This window comes from Theropithecus gelada, chromosome 19 (genome assembly GCF_003255815.1).
Source record: "Theropithecus gelada isolate Dixy chromosome 19, Tgel_1.0, whole genome shotgun sequence".
Lineage (NCBI taxonomy): Eukaryota > Metazoa > Chordata > Mammalia > Primates > Cercopithecidae > Theropithecus > Theropithecus gelada.
Window position 1 is genome coordinate 37,792,406 of NC_037687.1, and position 16,419 is coordinate 37,808,824.

Consider the following 16,419-nt stretch of genomic DNA (forward strand, 5'->3'; position numbering starts at 1 on the left):
CTGAGATCTGGCCACTGCACTCCAGCCTGGGCGACAGAGCGAGACTCCGTCTCAAAAGAAAAAAAAAAAGACATAGCAAGGGAGCCAGAGCCAGGCTCAGACAGAGAGATGCAGAGCCAGAGAAACATAAAGAGAAGGCGAGATAAAGACAGAGACAAAGAGAAAGGTAGAGACCGGTAGAAAGAGAAAAGAAGAGACAGATTCATAGAAACAGAACACAATAGGAGAGGGAAGAGGCAAGAAGACCGAGTTAGAGGGACAAATGGCAGACAGAAACAGACCCAGAGAAATGGAGACACAGAAACGGAGAACACAGAAGCCCAAAAGTCAGACAGATGAAAACAGAGACAGATCGAGCGACAGGAGACACGTGGAAAAGTAAGATACACAAAGGCAGATAAAGGAAGAAAAAGAAGAAAAAAGAAAATCAGGCCGGGCGCGGTGGCTCAAGCCTGTAATCCCAGCACTTTGGGAGGCCGAGACGGGCGGATCACGAGGTCAGGAGATCAAGACCATCCTGGCTAACACGGTGAAACCCCGTCTCTACTAAAAAATACAAAAAACTAGCCGGGCGAGGTGGGGGGTGCCTGTAGTCCCAGCTACTCGGGAGGCTGAGGCAGGAGAATGGCGTAAACCCGGGAGGCGGAGCTTGCAGTGAGCTGAGATCCGGCCACTGCACTCCAGCCTGGGCGACAGAGCGAGACTCCGTCTCAAAAAAAAAAAAAAAAAAAAAAAAAAGAAAAAAGAAAATCAGAGAGAAAAGGCAGAAACAGGGAGAAGTAGGTTCCTACATCAAGCTGCGGGAACTGGGGGAGCACTGGGTGATAGGCGGTCAGTCTGGGGGTCCCTAGCTGGGTCTGATTGAGTGTACAGGCTCCTCCAGGGCAGAGGAGGGGTCATACCGGGGCAGGACTCAGGTCCCAGGATTCCCAGGTGTTGGCGGAGAAGTTGTATAGGACGAGGTCACCCAGGGCATTGTTGAGGTCCTGGCCTGTGGAGGGGTGGACAGTCTCATGATGTGGCCACAGGCTTCCAGGCCTCCAGACCCCAGATACTCGCCCTATCTGCTCACCTCCAAAAACTGCCAGCAGCCCCGGTGGGGACAGGAAGGCGCCAGCTGCTCCAATACGGGCAGAGAAGGCAGGGTCCCCAGCACTCACGTTGTGCCACCAGCCAGCCCCCTGGTTCTCCCACAGGTGCAGGTCACAGGCACGTCCCAAGAAGCCAGGCTCACAGCGGCATGGTCCCAGGGGCTGTGGGGAAGGAGACATAAAGACAGAGATAAGAGACAGAGAGACAAGGACAGAGACAAAGGAGACACAAAGACAAAAAGAGGCAGAATGAAACAGGCACAAAGGGAGAGAGAAAGAGATAGATAGGAAGGGAGAGGATGGAAATGGAAAGAGAGAGAAAGAAAAGAAGACAGAGAGAGACAGGAAGAGGGGAAAGGCAAATTGTCAGACAGAAACAAGAGACAAAGAGACACAACCAGAAGGAAGCAGACAGATGGAAAAAAGACCAACAGAAAAAGGAAAAGACACACAGAGAAAAAGGAGAAAAGACAGAAAGAAGGCAGGCTGGAGAAGACAAACAGCATGGTTGACATTCAGCCTGAACTGAAAGAGCTCAGATCTGGGGAGGTCAAGGCGGGGAGGGCTCAAAGCGCAATCCAGATTGAAAGCTGGGTGTGCACAACTTCAGCGAAAGGTCAGCGGTGCGAGGCTGGAAGTCATGGCAGGGGGTCCAAGGCCACATAGAGTGGCTGGATGGGAGGACGGAGTTGGGCCTGGCTGGAGGAAGGAGGGTGGTGTTCACAGGTGAGAGTGGGGTACGCTCAGCAGGGGAGGGCCTGCAGGTGAAGGTGGGGTGGGGTCGGAGTAACAGGTTGGGGGCAAGCTCTGGAAGGAGAGGGAAGTGGGTATCATGGAGCAGGGTGGGGGGGGGGGGGGAGTTTCATGCAGGAGCAAGGTCAGACCTAGGAGATAGGCGTGGAGAGTGTGCTCACACATCAGGGCCCCAGGGGAAACAGGGCTGGGGACCAGCTCACCGAGGCGCAGGTGCCATGGCTGCCACAGTAGGCTGAGCACTCCTGCACGCCACAGTCAGGACCCCCCCAGCCCGGCTCACAGGCACACACACCCGGCGGCTGGCACTGCCCGTGGCTCCGGCAGCCACCCGGGCACAGGGAGAAGCGGAATGAGGCGTTAAAGCCCAGTAGGTTGTAGTTGGCATCACTGAAGAGGTGCAGCAGCATCTGTAAGCACAAGGTGGGTTGGGTAAGGTGGGCAGAGCCTGGGGATTGGCCTGGGAGGGTGGCCCACTCCTGTCCCCTTCTATCCTGGGGGACCCAGAGCCTCATCTCCTTCCTTTGCCTCTCTCCACCTTCCCTTGTCCCTGTGCTCTGCTCTCGAATGCCCTCTGACTGACTCTCTGTCCCTCCTTTCTTCTTCCATTTCCCTTGGTTTATCTACCCACAGCCCCATCCCCACTAACCTTGCCTGAGGAAGCTTCGATGGGCGGAGGCCGGGTGCTCCCACTCAGACTGGCAAGCAGCGGCCCTCGCGGGGAGTCACCGTCATACACAAACAGGTAGTCATACGTGCACTCTGTGTCCAGGAAAAGGAAGTCCAGCAGGATCCGGTGCTGGGGGCTTGGGGCTGGGAGGTGAGCACAGAGGGACTAAGCTCTAAAGCGGACCTTTTCCCCACACCTCCCTGCAGCCACTATTGTACACCAAACCCTGCTCCAGGTGATGCTGGGGGCTCAAGGATGAGTCAGACCTGGACCCCACCTTGGAGGGGCTCCCAGTCTCATAACCTAGGGCAGTCAAGGGCTGTGACAGCCGGAGGGACAGGTGCCCAGAGAAAGAATCACAATATTCCAGACCTCTAGAAAGGTCACCTGAGATCAGAATGAACATCCCCACCGTTCAGATGGGAAAATAAAGTGCAGAGAGAAAACCCCATCCCAGTGGTCACACAGAGCAGAAGCCACAGTATTCCTGATGCCTCTCCCTTCCTGTCCATGCCTGAGCTTCAGACATGTCCAGGCTGGAGGGTCAAGGTCATAATCCCAGTGAGAAAAGCACCTCTGTGACAGTCCCCTGGACCTCGCTGAACAGAGCTTCAAGAGAAGAGTCCAGTTTCTTCCCCCTGAAGAGAGGCCTAACCTTGGAGCAGCATAGTTCCCCTCTGTCCCCATCCAGAGTCTCACCTCTGTTTACTGTGATGGCTACAAGCACAAACTCTGGAACCAGACTGCCTGAGCTTATGTCTTGGCTCTGTCACTGAATAGCTACTAGCTGTGTGATCTTGGCCAAGTAACCCACCCTCTCTGGATTGGTCTCCTCATCTGTAAAGTGGGATATAGTGGTACTGTAGTGGATTCAAACTTATAGGCCACTCCTGCCACTGAAAGGTAATTCCCTGCCCCTTGTATCTGGGAAAAGCCTTAGTGACTTGCTTGACCAATTAAAAAACAGCAGAAATTCTGAAACTTTCAAGGCTAGATCATAAGAGGACTTGTACCTTTCACCTGGGCCTCGTAGAACACTCCTTCTCAGAACACAGCTGTCATGCTATGAAAAACCAAAGCTGGCCAGGCACGGTGGCTCACACCTGTAATCCCAACACTTTGGGAGGCCAAGGCAGGCAGATCACAAGGTCAGGAGTTTGAGACCAGCCTAGCCAACGTGGCAAAACCCCAACTGTACTAAAAATACAAAAATTTGCTGGGCGTTGTGGCAGGCACCTATAATCCCAGCTACTCAGGAGGCTGAGGCAGGAGAACTCCTTGAACCCAGGAGGTGGAAGTTGCAGTGAGCCGACATTGTGCCATTGTACTGTAGCCTAGGGGACAAGAGCAAGACTTCATCTCAAAAAAAAAAAAAAAAGAAAAGAAAAGAAAAGCCAAAGCCACAAGAAAAGGCCACACACAGGCATTCCAGCTGACAGTCCCAACTGAGCTTCCAGCGGATAGCCAGCATCAACTGCCAGCCCTGGGAGGGACCTTCCTGGATGTCCAGCCAAGGTGAACATTCAGCTGACTGCAGCTCCAGCTGACATCTGACTGCAATCTCATGAGGAGCAATAATGCACATGAAATGGTGACAACGGAGTGGGGTGGGTGGCTCATGCCTGTAATCCCAGCACTTTGGGAGGCCAAGGAGGGTGGATCACTTGAGGTCAGGAGTTCGAGACCAGCCTGGCCAACATGGTGAAACCCCGTCTCTACTAAAAATACAAAAAATTAGCTGGATGTGGTGGCACATGCTTGTAATCCCAGCTACCTGGGAGGCTGAGGCACAAGAATTCTTGAACCTGGGAGACAGAGGTTACAGTGAGCTGAGATTGTACCATTGCACTCCAGCCTGAGCGATAAGAGTGCAACTCTGCTTCAAAAAAAAAAAAAGAAATGCTGACAACGAGGCCCACATATCGTCGTGGTGAGTGCCACTACCCCTAACACTGGCACTGTCTTATTCTCTGCCAGTCCTGTTTCTGGAAGCCCCTCTCATTCCACATCCCACATGAGAAGGCTCCTGAACAGGCAGCTCAGGGGAGTCCTCTGGGTGAGGGAAATTAGGAGGCCTAGGCTCTCGCTCTGACTCTGGCTCTGCCCATGACCAGCTGGAGGACCCTGGGCCAGTTCTTTCCCCCATGACCCTGAGTGTGTCTATCTAGATCCTGGAGACACTCAGCCACCACTGCCAATGGCTGGGTGATCCTGGGCCAGTTCCATGGGCTCTCTGAGCCTCAGTTTCCATGACTGTAAAACGGAGATAATTCCCCCCACCCACAAAGGCTGGAGTGAACATTCAACGAGGTGATGACTCCAGCCTGCCAGCTTACAGCCACGGTGTGCCCTGGCTGCCTGGCCTCATCCTGTCTCACCAGAACCATTCACCCAGCCTCCTTCTTGCCCTGACATGAGTCTCTGATCTTCCCAACTCAACATCTGGCCCCATCCCTCCCCTGCCCCAAAGCCCTGCATGGCTCCCTAGCACCCTAGCAGAAAGTCCAGTTCCCTAGCCTGCTGTTCAGACCCTTCCTTTGTCTCAAATCACTCCACTGCTTACAGCTCTAATAGGAGCTGGGCCTTTGTATAAGCTTCTCCCTCTGTCTGCAACATATTATCTCTTCCCACCACCAGCCCTCTTCCTGATGCCCCCCAGCTGGGTTAGGTGCCCCTCTCCAGGGTTCTCACATCCCATTATAACCTTCATTCCTCTGGGCCAGGAACATCTATGCCCAGGTCTGTCTCCCTGCAGCCTACAAAGCCCATAGGGCAGGGCCTGGATGTGGGCCTAATTCCCTCTGCAGCATTGCCCAGACCTAGGCTTGGCAAAGGCTCAGGAAATGCTGGATGACGGAATGAAGAAATACACAAAAGAAAGAATACTAAAGCTGGAAGCTCTCCCTCAGGCTCTGACCAGAGCCCCCAAGAACATCAGACACAGACCCCACCCATGCTCTGGGGAACGCAGAAGAACCATTCAGCAGGGCCACACAACCAGACCTCCCAGAATCTTACCAGCCTCAACCACACTATAAAGCTCTGTTCCTGGAATCACAAGTACATCTTTGTTAAGTGCCTGCCGGAGGCCAGTTCACCATCTGCCTCCCCAAGTTCTTCCCTAAATTGAAGGTCTGTTTCTACCCAACCCCCATACCATTCCAGACAGAAATCTGATCTCAAACCCCTCCTGCTCAAAAGCAGGATGCCTCTTATTCATGAAGATGTTATAAGGACTAGGACTGGGCTAGGCGTGGTGGCTCACGTCTGTAATCCCAGGACAGATCATTCGAGGCCAGGAGTTTGAGACCAGCCTGGCTGACATAGAGAAACCCCGTCTCTACTAAAAATACAAAAATTAGCCAGGCGTGGTGGTACATGTCTGTAATCCCAGCTACTCAGGAAACCAAGGTACGAGGATCACTTGAACCTGGGAAGCAGAAGCTTCAGTGAGCCAAGATCAAGCCACTGGGCTCCAGCCTGGGCAACAGAGCAAGATTATGTCTCAGAAAAAAAAAAAGTCTAGGACTAGGTAAAGTGTGAACATAATACAAAGTTAGTGGGTTGGTTGTTTATCTTTTTTTTTTCTTGAGACAGGGTCTCGCTCTGCTGCCCAGGCTGGAGTATAGCAGTGCAATCTCGGCTCACTGCGACCTCAGCCTCCTAGGCTCAAGGGATCTGCCCACCTCCGCCTCCCCAGTAGCTGGGACTATAGGCACATGCCATCACCCACCACGCCCAGCTAATCTTTTGCAATTTTTTTGTAGAGACAGTGTCTTACCATGTTGTCCAGGCTAGTCTCTAACTCCTGGGCTCCAAGTAATCCTTCCATCTCAGATTCCCAAAGTGCTAGGATTACAGGTGTGTGCCACTGCACCTGGCCGGTTATTTTATAATAGATACAGGAAGATGTTGGTTCTCATAGGTAAGAAGTGACAGGCATTGGTAAGAACAGAAGATCATCAAGGGGGGTCTGGAGGTCTCCCAGACTCCTCCCTCACCCCAACATCTACCCAGTTGGTCCCCAAGCCTCATCAGTGAAACTCCACAAACATCTATTGCACTCTCTACACCTCTTCACCCCTCTAAGCCCCTGCCCTAGTTAGGAACTCATTCTCTCCTGCCAGATCAGCTCACCAAGTCTCCAGTCTGCCCCCCACCCAGCCTGAGGGCAATGCCCTACTCCTGCTCAAAACCTCCTGTGGCTCCCCATGGACCCCAAGGGGAAGGCCAGGCTGCTCAGTGTGACATTCAAGGCCCCCCTTCCCCTGCTTCTGGCTCTCATTACCTCCCAGTCAAAAGTGCCATCAGACCAGACAAACCTAGACAGGGATCCTGAGATACTCCAGCCACACTCATGTCTTCATAGAGGATGTTTGTTCCCTTTTCCCACTCAATAAACTCCTACGCATGCTTCAGAACCCTGTTTCAGTGGCTCCTCCTCTGTGACCTCCAGCACAGTCCTCTTTCCTCCCTAGGTACATCCACCCAACCCCTCCACTTCCCTTCTCAGCCCTGAGCACTGTCTCAGTGAACACACTGGGGGCTGAATATCTGTGTCCAGCCCCACTATTCCCAAGCAGTCTGAGACTTTTTTTTTTTAGGTGGCATCTCGCTCTGTCACCCAGGCTGGAGTGCAGTGGCGTGATCTCAGCTCGCTGCAACCTCCGCCTCCCGGGTTCAAGCAATTCTCCTGCCTCAGCCTCCTGAGTAGCTGGAATCACAGATGTGCGCCACCATGCTGGGCTAATTTTTGTAGTTTTAGTAGAGGGGGGGTTTCTTCATGTTGGCCAGGCTGGTCTCTAACACCTGACGTCAGGTGATCCGCCCCCCTTGGTCTCCCAAAGTGCTGGGATTACAGGTGTGAGCCATCACACCCGGCCTAGCCAGTCTGGGACTCTTTAAGGCCAGAGAGTGATTTATATCCAGCACACAGATCCCTTTGCCACACACACACACACACACACACACACACACACTTCCTATTCTGTTCTCATCCCACTAGCTTAACAGGAATGGCCCCCAAGCTGGGGACAGGTAAACATGCTAACACCGAGAAACATGCCTTCATCCATAGCCCACACAGCAGCCAGAGAGATCTTCTAAAACATAAATCAGATCATGTCCCCTCCCTGCTCAAAACCCTTCCATAGCTCCCCAGAGCCCCCAGACAAAGACAAAGCTTCACAGCCTCCCAAGGGAGGCCCTGCATGATTCAGGCCCTGTCACACCTCCAGCCTTTGCCCAGAACCTTCCCTGTCTGGAGGCCAGTTTCTACATCCACTACTCTGTGAGGCCTTCCTGGGCTTCTGCAGGTACTGCCTTTCAACTTCTCTTCCACCCGTTTGCCCTCAGGATACAGCTCAAAATCACAAAGCCCTTCACTTGCTGGCTCCTCCCACTCTGCAGCCTCTGGCTCATTTGTTGTCTTGTATTCCAGGTTTTTGCTTTTAAGATGGAGTCTCCCTCTGCCGCCCAGACTAGAGCTTTGCGGAGCAACATCAGCTCACTGCAACCTCCAGGTTCAAGCTATTCTTGTGCCTCAGCCTCCTGAGAAGCTGGGACTACAGGCATGCGCCATCACACCCAGCTAATTTTTGTATTTTTAGTAGAGACGGGGTTTCACCACGCTGACCAGGCTGGTCTGAAACTCCTGACTTCAGGTGGTCTGCTGGCCTTGGCCTCCCAAAGGGCTGGGATTACAGGCATGAGCCACCATGCTCTGCCAGTATTCTATGTTTTAACACACTGGATTTCTAGTTCTTCAGAAGCATCACTCTCCTGCTTCCCTACCTTTGCACGGCTATTCTTGCCTGGAATGCCGTTCTGCTCCCTCCTACAGATGCCTCTGATCTCAGCTATACCCCAGGTTAAGTCACAAGTCTTCACAGAGAAAGAGCCAGTGAGGCAGGGTTCTGAGGCATGCATAGGAGTTTATTGGGTGGAAAAGGAAAACAAACAGCCTTGAAGTGCGTTTGTCTCTTCCACTGACTGGGAGTCCAGAAGGGTAGGGCTGGGGCCTTTTCTCCCCTCCTGACAGATTCCTATTGGTCCTTTAGGTCTCAGCTTAGACATTTCCTCCTCCAGGAAGCCTCTCTGTTCTCCCCGGCCCCAGATCAGGCACTTTCTCTGGGCTTTCTCAGGCCTGTGGGATTCCTCCATCACAGACCACTCTTGGCTCTCACTATTAGTGTGTTTGTCTCCCCGACTAGACTCCAAGACCTAAGTCACCGGGGATTGCTGGAGCTGTCTCAGTCTGGGCTATGTCCAATGGGAAACATAATGTATGGCACATGAATGACAGAAGAAAAATGCTTTTATTGAAGTACTTTACAAATAACAACAATAATCCTAATGCCATTTATAGAACAGTTACTATATGCCACACATCAGGCACGTGAAATACCCCTTTTCATTTCATTGCAACAACTCTATGAGGTGAGTACTCTTGTTATCCCATTTGTGGGGGGAAGGAAACTGAATCTCAGAGAAAGAAAGTCACATGCTCAAAATCACAAAACTAATAAGAAGAAGCCAGGCACAGTGGCTCACACCTACAATCCCAACACTTTAGGAGGCTGAGGTGTGAGGATCATTTGAGCCCAGGAGTTCGGGACTAGTCTGGGCAACATGGTGAGACTCTGTCTCTACACACTCAGTTACTTGGGAGGCTGAGGTGGGAGGATCACTTGAGCCCAGGAGGTAGAGGCTGCAGTAAGTAAACTGTGTTGGTACCATTGCACTCCAGCCTGGGTGACAGAGTGAGACCCCCACCTCAAAAAAAAAAAAAAAAAAAAGGAAGTAGTAGAAGAACCAAATTCAAAGCCAGATGATTGGATCCAGACCCTGAGTTCTTAACAGTTACTCAGAAGACCCGGCACTGATGCTCCTGTCTTGTAATTGTAAACCTGGGTGTAGGTGCATCTCCCCCACCAGACTGGGAGGCCTTCCAGGGCAGGGCCCAGGTTGGCTGCAACCCTGGCTGTCAGGCATTTTAGAGCAAAAGGCCTGGACCAGAACCGAGCTCTGGGAATGTGGTGAGTGGATGAATGCACACATGAATGAACTAGCAGCGAATTAGTGAGTGACCCACGCGGCCCCACTCACCCTCGATGAGCCACTCGCAGTTGCCATTGACGCTGTAGTTGCCAGCACCATCCGTCACGAAGCCTGGCGCCTCCCGCAACACCTGCCGCTGCCCCTTGCAGTCCCCCGCCTGGGCCCCAGGGGACAGCGACCCCAACACGGCCAAGGCCAAAGCCAGTGCCGTGGCCAGAGCCTTGCCCAGGGCCATCGCCGCCTCCTGTACTGACCCTTAGAGCGGGAACGGGCCGTAAAAACCTGGAGAGGACCCTCTACCCGGCGTGAGGCCCTGCAAATGCGACCTCTATAGGCATAACATGGCCTTATAGACCGAGGAGGTCCTGGAGACGCAGTCCTGGCGAAGGGAACGGCCACTGCTGACAGGCTCTGGAAGCCGAGGGCTGGGCCCTATAGAGCGATGGAGGCCCTGTATATGGAGTCACTATGGACGGGGACGACCCCTAAGGACCTTGGGGGTCCCCTATAGACACGGGCCCCCATAGGGGGCCAACCCCATAAACAGTGTCCAGCATTACAGACTCGGGCTGCTGCAGGCCAAACGGACCTTATATACGGGTGAGTCCCCAGGGGGCGAAAGGCTCTACGGCCCGGCAGAAGCCTCCATAGAGGCTGCGGGCCGGGACAGACCAGGATCCGATGGTCCAGGAGAGACTCCTCCAGCCGGGGGCGGGGCGCGAGCGGGTGCCGGGGGCGGAGTCCGTCTTCAGGGGCTCGGGCCTGGACCCCATTGACGCACTCCCCTTGCTCACCCACCCGCGCCTCCCTCCCAAGCCGGATGGGCCAAATCAGAGAGACGAGGGGCGCTTGGGCCAGAGCGGCCGCGGGAAGACCCGCTGTGGGAGGGCGAGGGGCCGAGAGCCGAGGAGCTGCAGTGGGAGGCACGGCGGAGAGGAGGCGAGAAGTTGCAGAGCGGTCGGTCAGAGCGGCCCTGGGAGGACTGCGGAGCGCCCAACCCCAATCCTCCATAAAGGGAGACTTCCGGGGAAATTCCCCGCCCATTTATTCCCAACCGCATGCGCAGCAGCGTCCTCCTGGAGCGATGCTCCTGGATACGAGAAAATTACACATGCGCAATGCTAAGATCGTAACCCAAACTCTGGGTGCCTGTGATTGAGCAAAGCACGGGCCACTGGAGGGCGCCTCTACCTCTGAGTGAGGAAAGGAAGGCAAAAATAAAGGAGTGGTGCAAGGCCCTGCTAGATGTTTGATCATCTTCAACGTTCCCAGATTCTGCAGCAACATAAAGATCAGGTTATACAGGCCTCTGCCTCCGGTTCCAAATTCCCATTTCACAGATGAACACAATGAGGCCCCGAGCCTGACATAGTTCTGGCTCAGCCCCGCCGCTGAACACCATAAAGATGTAAAAGAAGCCATGTTATAGATAAAAACGAATCTTTTTTATTTTGGCAAGAAGGGGGAAATGTCTTTCTGCCAGGGACCCGAGGGAAGGCCCCCGGAATCCCGGAATGGAGATAGGGGCAGACGGAGCACGGATCCGAGGTCACAGATCCGAGGGAGGGTTTCAGGGTCGAGACCAGCATCGCAATATCCATCCCGGGGTCGCAGAGTCCTGGAGAGTCACAGGCAGGGTCCCGGCGGTCACCACGGGTGTTCCGGAGTCCAGCGGGGTCAGAGGTCTCGAAGGGGGCCAGGGGGCCGGAGGTCACGGAACAGCGGGAGCCCAGAATCCGGCGCCGTTCGGGGCAGGGGCTGAGGGAGGGGACGGGGAGAGCGGCTCCCGCGGGATCGTTTGGCACAAAGGGGGGGGGGGGCGGGACGCAGCGTACCCAACCTGGGCGCGCGGGGTAGGAAGGGTCGGGAAGGCCCGGGATGGCCGAGCTCTCGGGCCGGGATAAAGCAGGGGTCCGGAGCCCCGTCACGGCCCATGGGGCAGGGGCGGGCAGGGGTGCTCAGACCGGGGGTGCGGTGCCCCCGGCCGTGTGCATGCTGAAGTATTCGGTGAAGCCGGTGTGCGGCGCCGCCGTCTGGGGCACGAGCGGCTGGTAGGGCGGCGTCGGGCCGTCCCAGCCCGGGTCGGCCGCCTTGGGGAACCGAGCGGGAAGTGGGGGGGAGGCTGCGCCCGGCTCGGCCATGGTCACCACGCGGCCCCTCGGGGCCACCGCCGCCGCCACCGCCGTCTCCTCCACCTGCTTCCCGGCCTGGGAGGGGGGTCAGGGTCAGAGGCAGTCCTGGACCCTCACGGGGCAGATGCGGCCCCGAAGGCCCGTCCCCCTCCCCCGGAGAACCCTTCCACCCCAGGTGTGGACGCACGTGTCAGTCAGGGAATGACTGGGTGGCGGGGCGCCTGGGCAGCGGGGCCAGGTACTCAAAAGGCGGCGTCGGGGCGCGCGGGGCGAACTCCGGCGGCGGCCGGGGAGCTGGGGGAGAGCCGCGGAAGGCGGGCGGTGGGGGCACGGCGCAGGGCGTCTGCAGGGGTGTGCGCAACAGCGCCAGTACCCAGTCAGGCAGGGTGGGCGCGGGCGCCAGGGGACGGTCGCGGCGCGGTGTTGGGGCGCGGGGTGTGCAAAAGGCATGGGGAGGGCTCAGGCGCCCGGGCGCCGGGGGCGGCGGCGGGGCCGGGAGCGGGGTCAGGTACTCCAGGGGCGGCGCCAGCAGCTCCTCGGGCGCTGGGGCTGCGGGGCTTACGGAGGTGGTGGGCGGGGGGATGGAGAAGAGCTCCGTGAAGTTGGGCACCGAGTCGCTGATAAACGTCACGTTCCCATAGACGTGCTGCGGAAAGGCCTTGTCAGCGGATTGGTTCCCTCCGGGTCCAGGGACTCCAGCCGATGCGATCTGCGACGTGCGCACGTGGTACGGGAAGTTCTTGTTGGCCGCTGATGGGCGGGTCATGATCTGAGGCCAGGGCCAGGAGCAGGTGTGAGAGGCACTGTCAGGCCGGAGGCTGTCCCCATAAACTTGGGGTTCGAAGGATTCCCTTTCAGTTGACATCCCCCACACTTCCTGAAGCCATTCACACTGGATTAGGTGCCCCCTCTGGGCTCTCAAAGTGCCCTGGATCCTCACCTTTTCCCTTCAACACAACTCGACCTGTGCTTCCTCCATCAGAGCCCTGATCACTGAGCTATCACTGACTGGTTAGAGTCAGCGTCCTGCACTGTATGATAGCCACTGGCTGCATGTAGCTTAAATTTCATCAAAATAAATTTTAAATGTTGGTCAGTCACACTCCCCAATACACACTCACTATGCCCTACCCACATTCAAGTGCTCAACAGTCACATATGGTTAGTAGCTCCCATATTGGAAAGTGCAGATAATAGAATATCTTCATAAATACAGAAAGTTCAACTGGACAGCAACTAATAGACTCTAAAATGTCTCCATGAGGCAGGAACCAGACTCTTCTGTTCCCTACTGAGTCCCTAGTACCTTCTAGAACCATGCCGGCACATATAAGCCTTCAATAAATATTGGTGGGCCGGGCGCAGTGGCTCACGCCTGTAATCCCAGCACTTTGGGAGGCCGACCTGAGTGGCTCACCTGAGGTCAGGAGTTTCAGACCAGCATGGCCAACATGGTGAAACTCTGTCTCTACTAAAAATACAAAAATTAGCCAGGTGTGGTGGTGTGCCTGTGATCCCAGCTACTCTGGAGGCTGAGGCAGGAGAACCCTGCTTGAACCCAGGAGGTAGAGGTTGCAGTGAGCTCAGCTCATGCCACTGCACTCCAGCCCGGGTGCCAGAGCAAGATTCCATCTCAAAAAATAAAATAAAATAAAATAAAATAGTAAAATAAAATAAAATAAAATAAAATAAAATAAAATAAATATTGGTGGAATGTAGCGATGTCTGGTACCAGTTAGTCTGATAGGCCGTGAGGGCAGGGACTGGTTGTGACTCCCTCGCCATATTCCAGAAGCCTAACACAGCTCCTCTAAGGTTGTGCTGTAAAAATGAACAAGGAGCTGAAAGCAATGAGCAGTGGGATACCCAGGTGGAGCTGTGCTGAGCTAACGTGAGCATCCTTAGGAAGGAAGCTGGCTGAGATACAGCAGGAAGGGCACTGCGCTTGCTGTTCTGAGCCTGCATCCTGCCTGTGGGATCTGTAGCTCACTGAGTGTGGGATCTGCGGCATGTTGATTAAACTCCCTGAGCCTCGCTGTGGGGAAAAGGGATTGTAGCGCCTACTTGGAAAGATGAAAGGGTGGAAATGAAAACCACTGGTGCAGAGCCCGGCACATGGTGGGTTCTCAGCGTTGCTTCTCTTTCTGTCCCTTTCTGACTTCCTGCAGAGCTTCAGCATGGACCGGCCTGGGAAGGTGAGCAAGTCTGTACCTAAGTCAGGCTCTGAGGCAAAGGATGGGGACCTGTCCCCTCCCTTAGTGGCTGGGCCCACTCCCTACACAGTGTATGTTGTAGATCCCTGGAGTCAGAAGCTGGGACACTTGGTCATGCCTGTTTCCCTTTCTGGTTCCCCTTCATTTCAGACCTTGTGGTCTGCTGGAGAAGGACAGGATTCAAAGTATTTGCCTGCCGCCAAAGGCCACGGAGCCCTAGCACGTCACTTCTCCTCTCTGGGCCTTAGCTTCCCTGCTCTGTGTAATGGGAACAACGTCAATTTTCCACCCTCTCCTGGAGCTGCTCTGACAATTAAACAAGAGGGCAGGAATAAATGCATATGGATGTTCCTAGAATGAAACAGACTGGTTCAAGACAGGTGTCCAGTGAACAACTGATGAATAAATTAATGACTATTAGAACTGTCACCAAGAATGTCAGATAGGATGTGAACCCAGGTAAAGAACAGATGTGGTGGGGTCCAGGTGCAGTGGCTCATGCCTGTAATCCCAGCACTTTGGGAGGCCGAGGTGGATGGATCATGAGGTCAAGAGATAGAGACCATCCTGACCAACATGGTGAAATCCCATCTCTCCTAAAAATACAAAACTTAGACAGGCACACGCCTGTAGTCCCAGCTACTCTGGAGGCTGAGGCAGGAGAATCACTTGAACCTGGGAGGCGGAGGTTGCAGTGAGCCAAGATTGTGCCACTGCATTCCAACCTGGTGACAGAGTGAGACTCCGTCTCAAAAAAAAAAAAAAAAAAAAAAAGAAGCTTCACCCTGTGCCACCCCAGCTGCTTCTTCCTGAACAATGGCCTGTGATGGCAGAATGTGGGCGGGGGCAGGGGGAGAGTGGAGAGATCAAGGATAGTGGGGAAGGCAGTTGGGATACAGAAGAGAAATGGAAGAATCTGGGGACACAGGGTCAGGAATGGAAATGGGAAGGGAGGGCAAAGAGAGAGTATGGGGGTTGAGGAAAGAAGCCAGGACACAAGGTAAGAGAGAGGAACGGAAGAAAATGGACATGGGCCCCAAGAGGTGGCTCAGGCCTGTAATCCCAGCACTTTGGGAGGCCGAAACAGGTGGATCACCTGAGGTCAGGAGTTCGAGACCAGCCTGACCAACATGGTGAAACCCCATCTCTGCTAAAATTAGCCGCACATGATGGCGGGCACCTGTAATCCCAGCTATTTGGGAGGCTGAGGCAGAAGAATCACTTGAACTCGGGAGGCAGAGGTTGCAGGGAGCCGAGATCGAGCCATTGCACTTCAGCCTGGGAGACAGAGTGAGATTCTGTCTCAAAAAAAAAAGAAGAAAATGGACTCTGAGGGGCACAGTAGAGGAGCCTGCAGGAAGCAAGCGGGCGCTCAATAAAGGAAGAATAACTAAAGGGAAAATGGATCAAGACCTCAGAACAGGAGGTCCAGCAGATCAGGTGTAGGAGCCTCACGCATCTTCTGCCCTCGGGTCCTCCCCTCCGCCCCCACGGATGCCCATCCTCACCAGGAACACGCCATGGGCGTACAAGTGGATCCCCAGCTGGATGCCATTAACAATCTTCTCCCGGGCCCACTTGGGGATGCCGAAATTGGCAATCAGGGCCATGACAGGAACCGCAAAGAACCTGAAGGGGGAGTATTGGGTCAGCAGAGACACTGCTCCTGTCCTCCACCCCACCCTATAGCCCCGCCTCCCCTGCCATGTACACACACAGACCCCAGGCAGGTCCCAAACTGGAGAGAAGCCAGTGTGACCTTCAGAAGCCAGAGACTGAAATGGGGCAGGACTGGACTGGGAAATTCTGAGGGGCAAGAATGAGGTTCAATTTAACTCAGTTCCACACCACCCCAAATCCTGGCATCTAATAAGAAATCAACAGATAGGGCGGAACGGTGGCTCACGCCTATAATCCCAGCACTTTGGGAGGCCGAGGCAGGCAGATCACCTGAGGTTAGGAGTTCGAGACCAGCCTGACCAACATGGCAAAATCCCATCTCTACTAAAAATACAAAATTAGCTGGGTGTGGTGGCATGCACCTGTAATCCCAGCTATTTGGGAGGCTGAAGCAGGGGAATCACTTGAATTCGGGAGGCAGAGGCTGCAGTGAGTGGAGATTGCACCACTGCACTCCAGCCTGGGCAACAAGAGCAAAACTCCATCTCAAAAAAAAAAAAAGAGCAGGCCGGGCGCGGTGGCTCAAGCCTGTAATCCCAGCACTTTGGGAGGCCGAGACGGGCGGATCACGAGGTCAGGAGATCGAGACCATCCTGGCTAACACGGTGAAACCCCGTCTCTACTAAAAAATAAAAATAAAAAATTAGCCGGGCGAGGTGGCGGGCGCCTGTAGTCCCAGCTACTCGGGAGGCTGAGGCAGGAGAATGGCGGGAACCCGGGAGGCGGAGCTTGCAGTGAGCTGAGATCCGGCCACTGCACTCCAGCCCGGGCGACAGAGCGAGACTCCGTCTCAAAAAAAAAAAAAAAAAAAAAAAAAAAAA

At 54.6% G+C, this 16,419-nt stretch overlaps 2 protein-coding genes across 3 annotated transcripts in view; both read right to left on the reverse strand.

The window, feature by feature from the left end:
- The window catches only part of MEGF8 (multiple EGF like domains 8), a 52,123-nt gene extending 41,580 nt beyond the window's left edge, over positions 1-10,543 (reverse strand). For both annotated transcript variants that reach the window (XM_025366180.1, XM_025366181.1), the window contains exons 1-5: positions 9,622-10,543; positions 2,494-2,657; positions 2,048-2,254; positions 1,073-1,253; positions 903-991 (exon numbers count right to left, since the gene is read on the reverse strand). In XM_025366180.1, the coding sequence (XP_025221965.1) occupies positions 903-991; positions 1,073-1,253; positions 2,048-2,254; positions 2,494-2,657; positions 9,622-9,808 (828 nt within the window). In that variant the 5' untranslated portion in view covers positions 9,809-10,543. The remainder of the gene's footprint in view (positions 1-902; positions 992-1,072; positions 1,254-2,047; positions 2,255-2,493; positions 2,658-9,621) is intronic.
- A 455-nt stretch (positions 10,544-10,998) lies between these two features.
- The window catches only part of TMEM145 (transmembrane protein 145), an 11,624-nt gene continuing 6,203 nt past the window's right edge, over positions 10,999-16,419 (reverse strand). The window contains exons 13-15 of the mRNA XM_025366234.1: positions 15,427-15,547; positions 12,268-12,474; positions 10,999-11,331 (exon numbers count right to left, since the gene is read on the reverse strand). Of these exons, the coding sequence (XP_025222019.1) occupies positions 11,251-11,331; positions 12,268-12,474; positions 15,427-15,547 (409 nt within the window). The 3' untranslated portion in view covers positions 10,999-11,250. The remainder of the gene's footprint in view (positions 11,332-12,267; positions 12,475-15,426; positions 15,548-16,419) is intronic.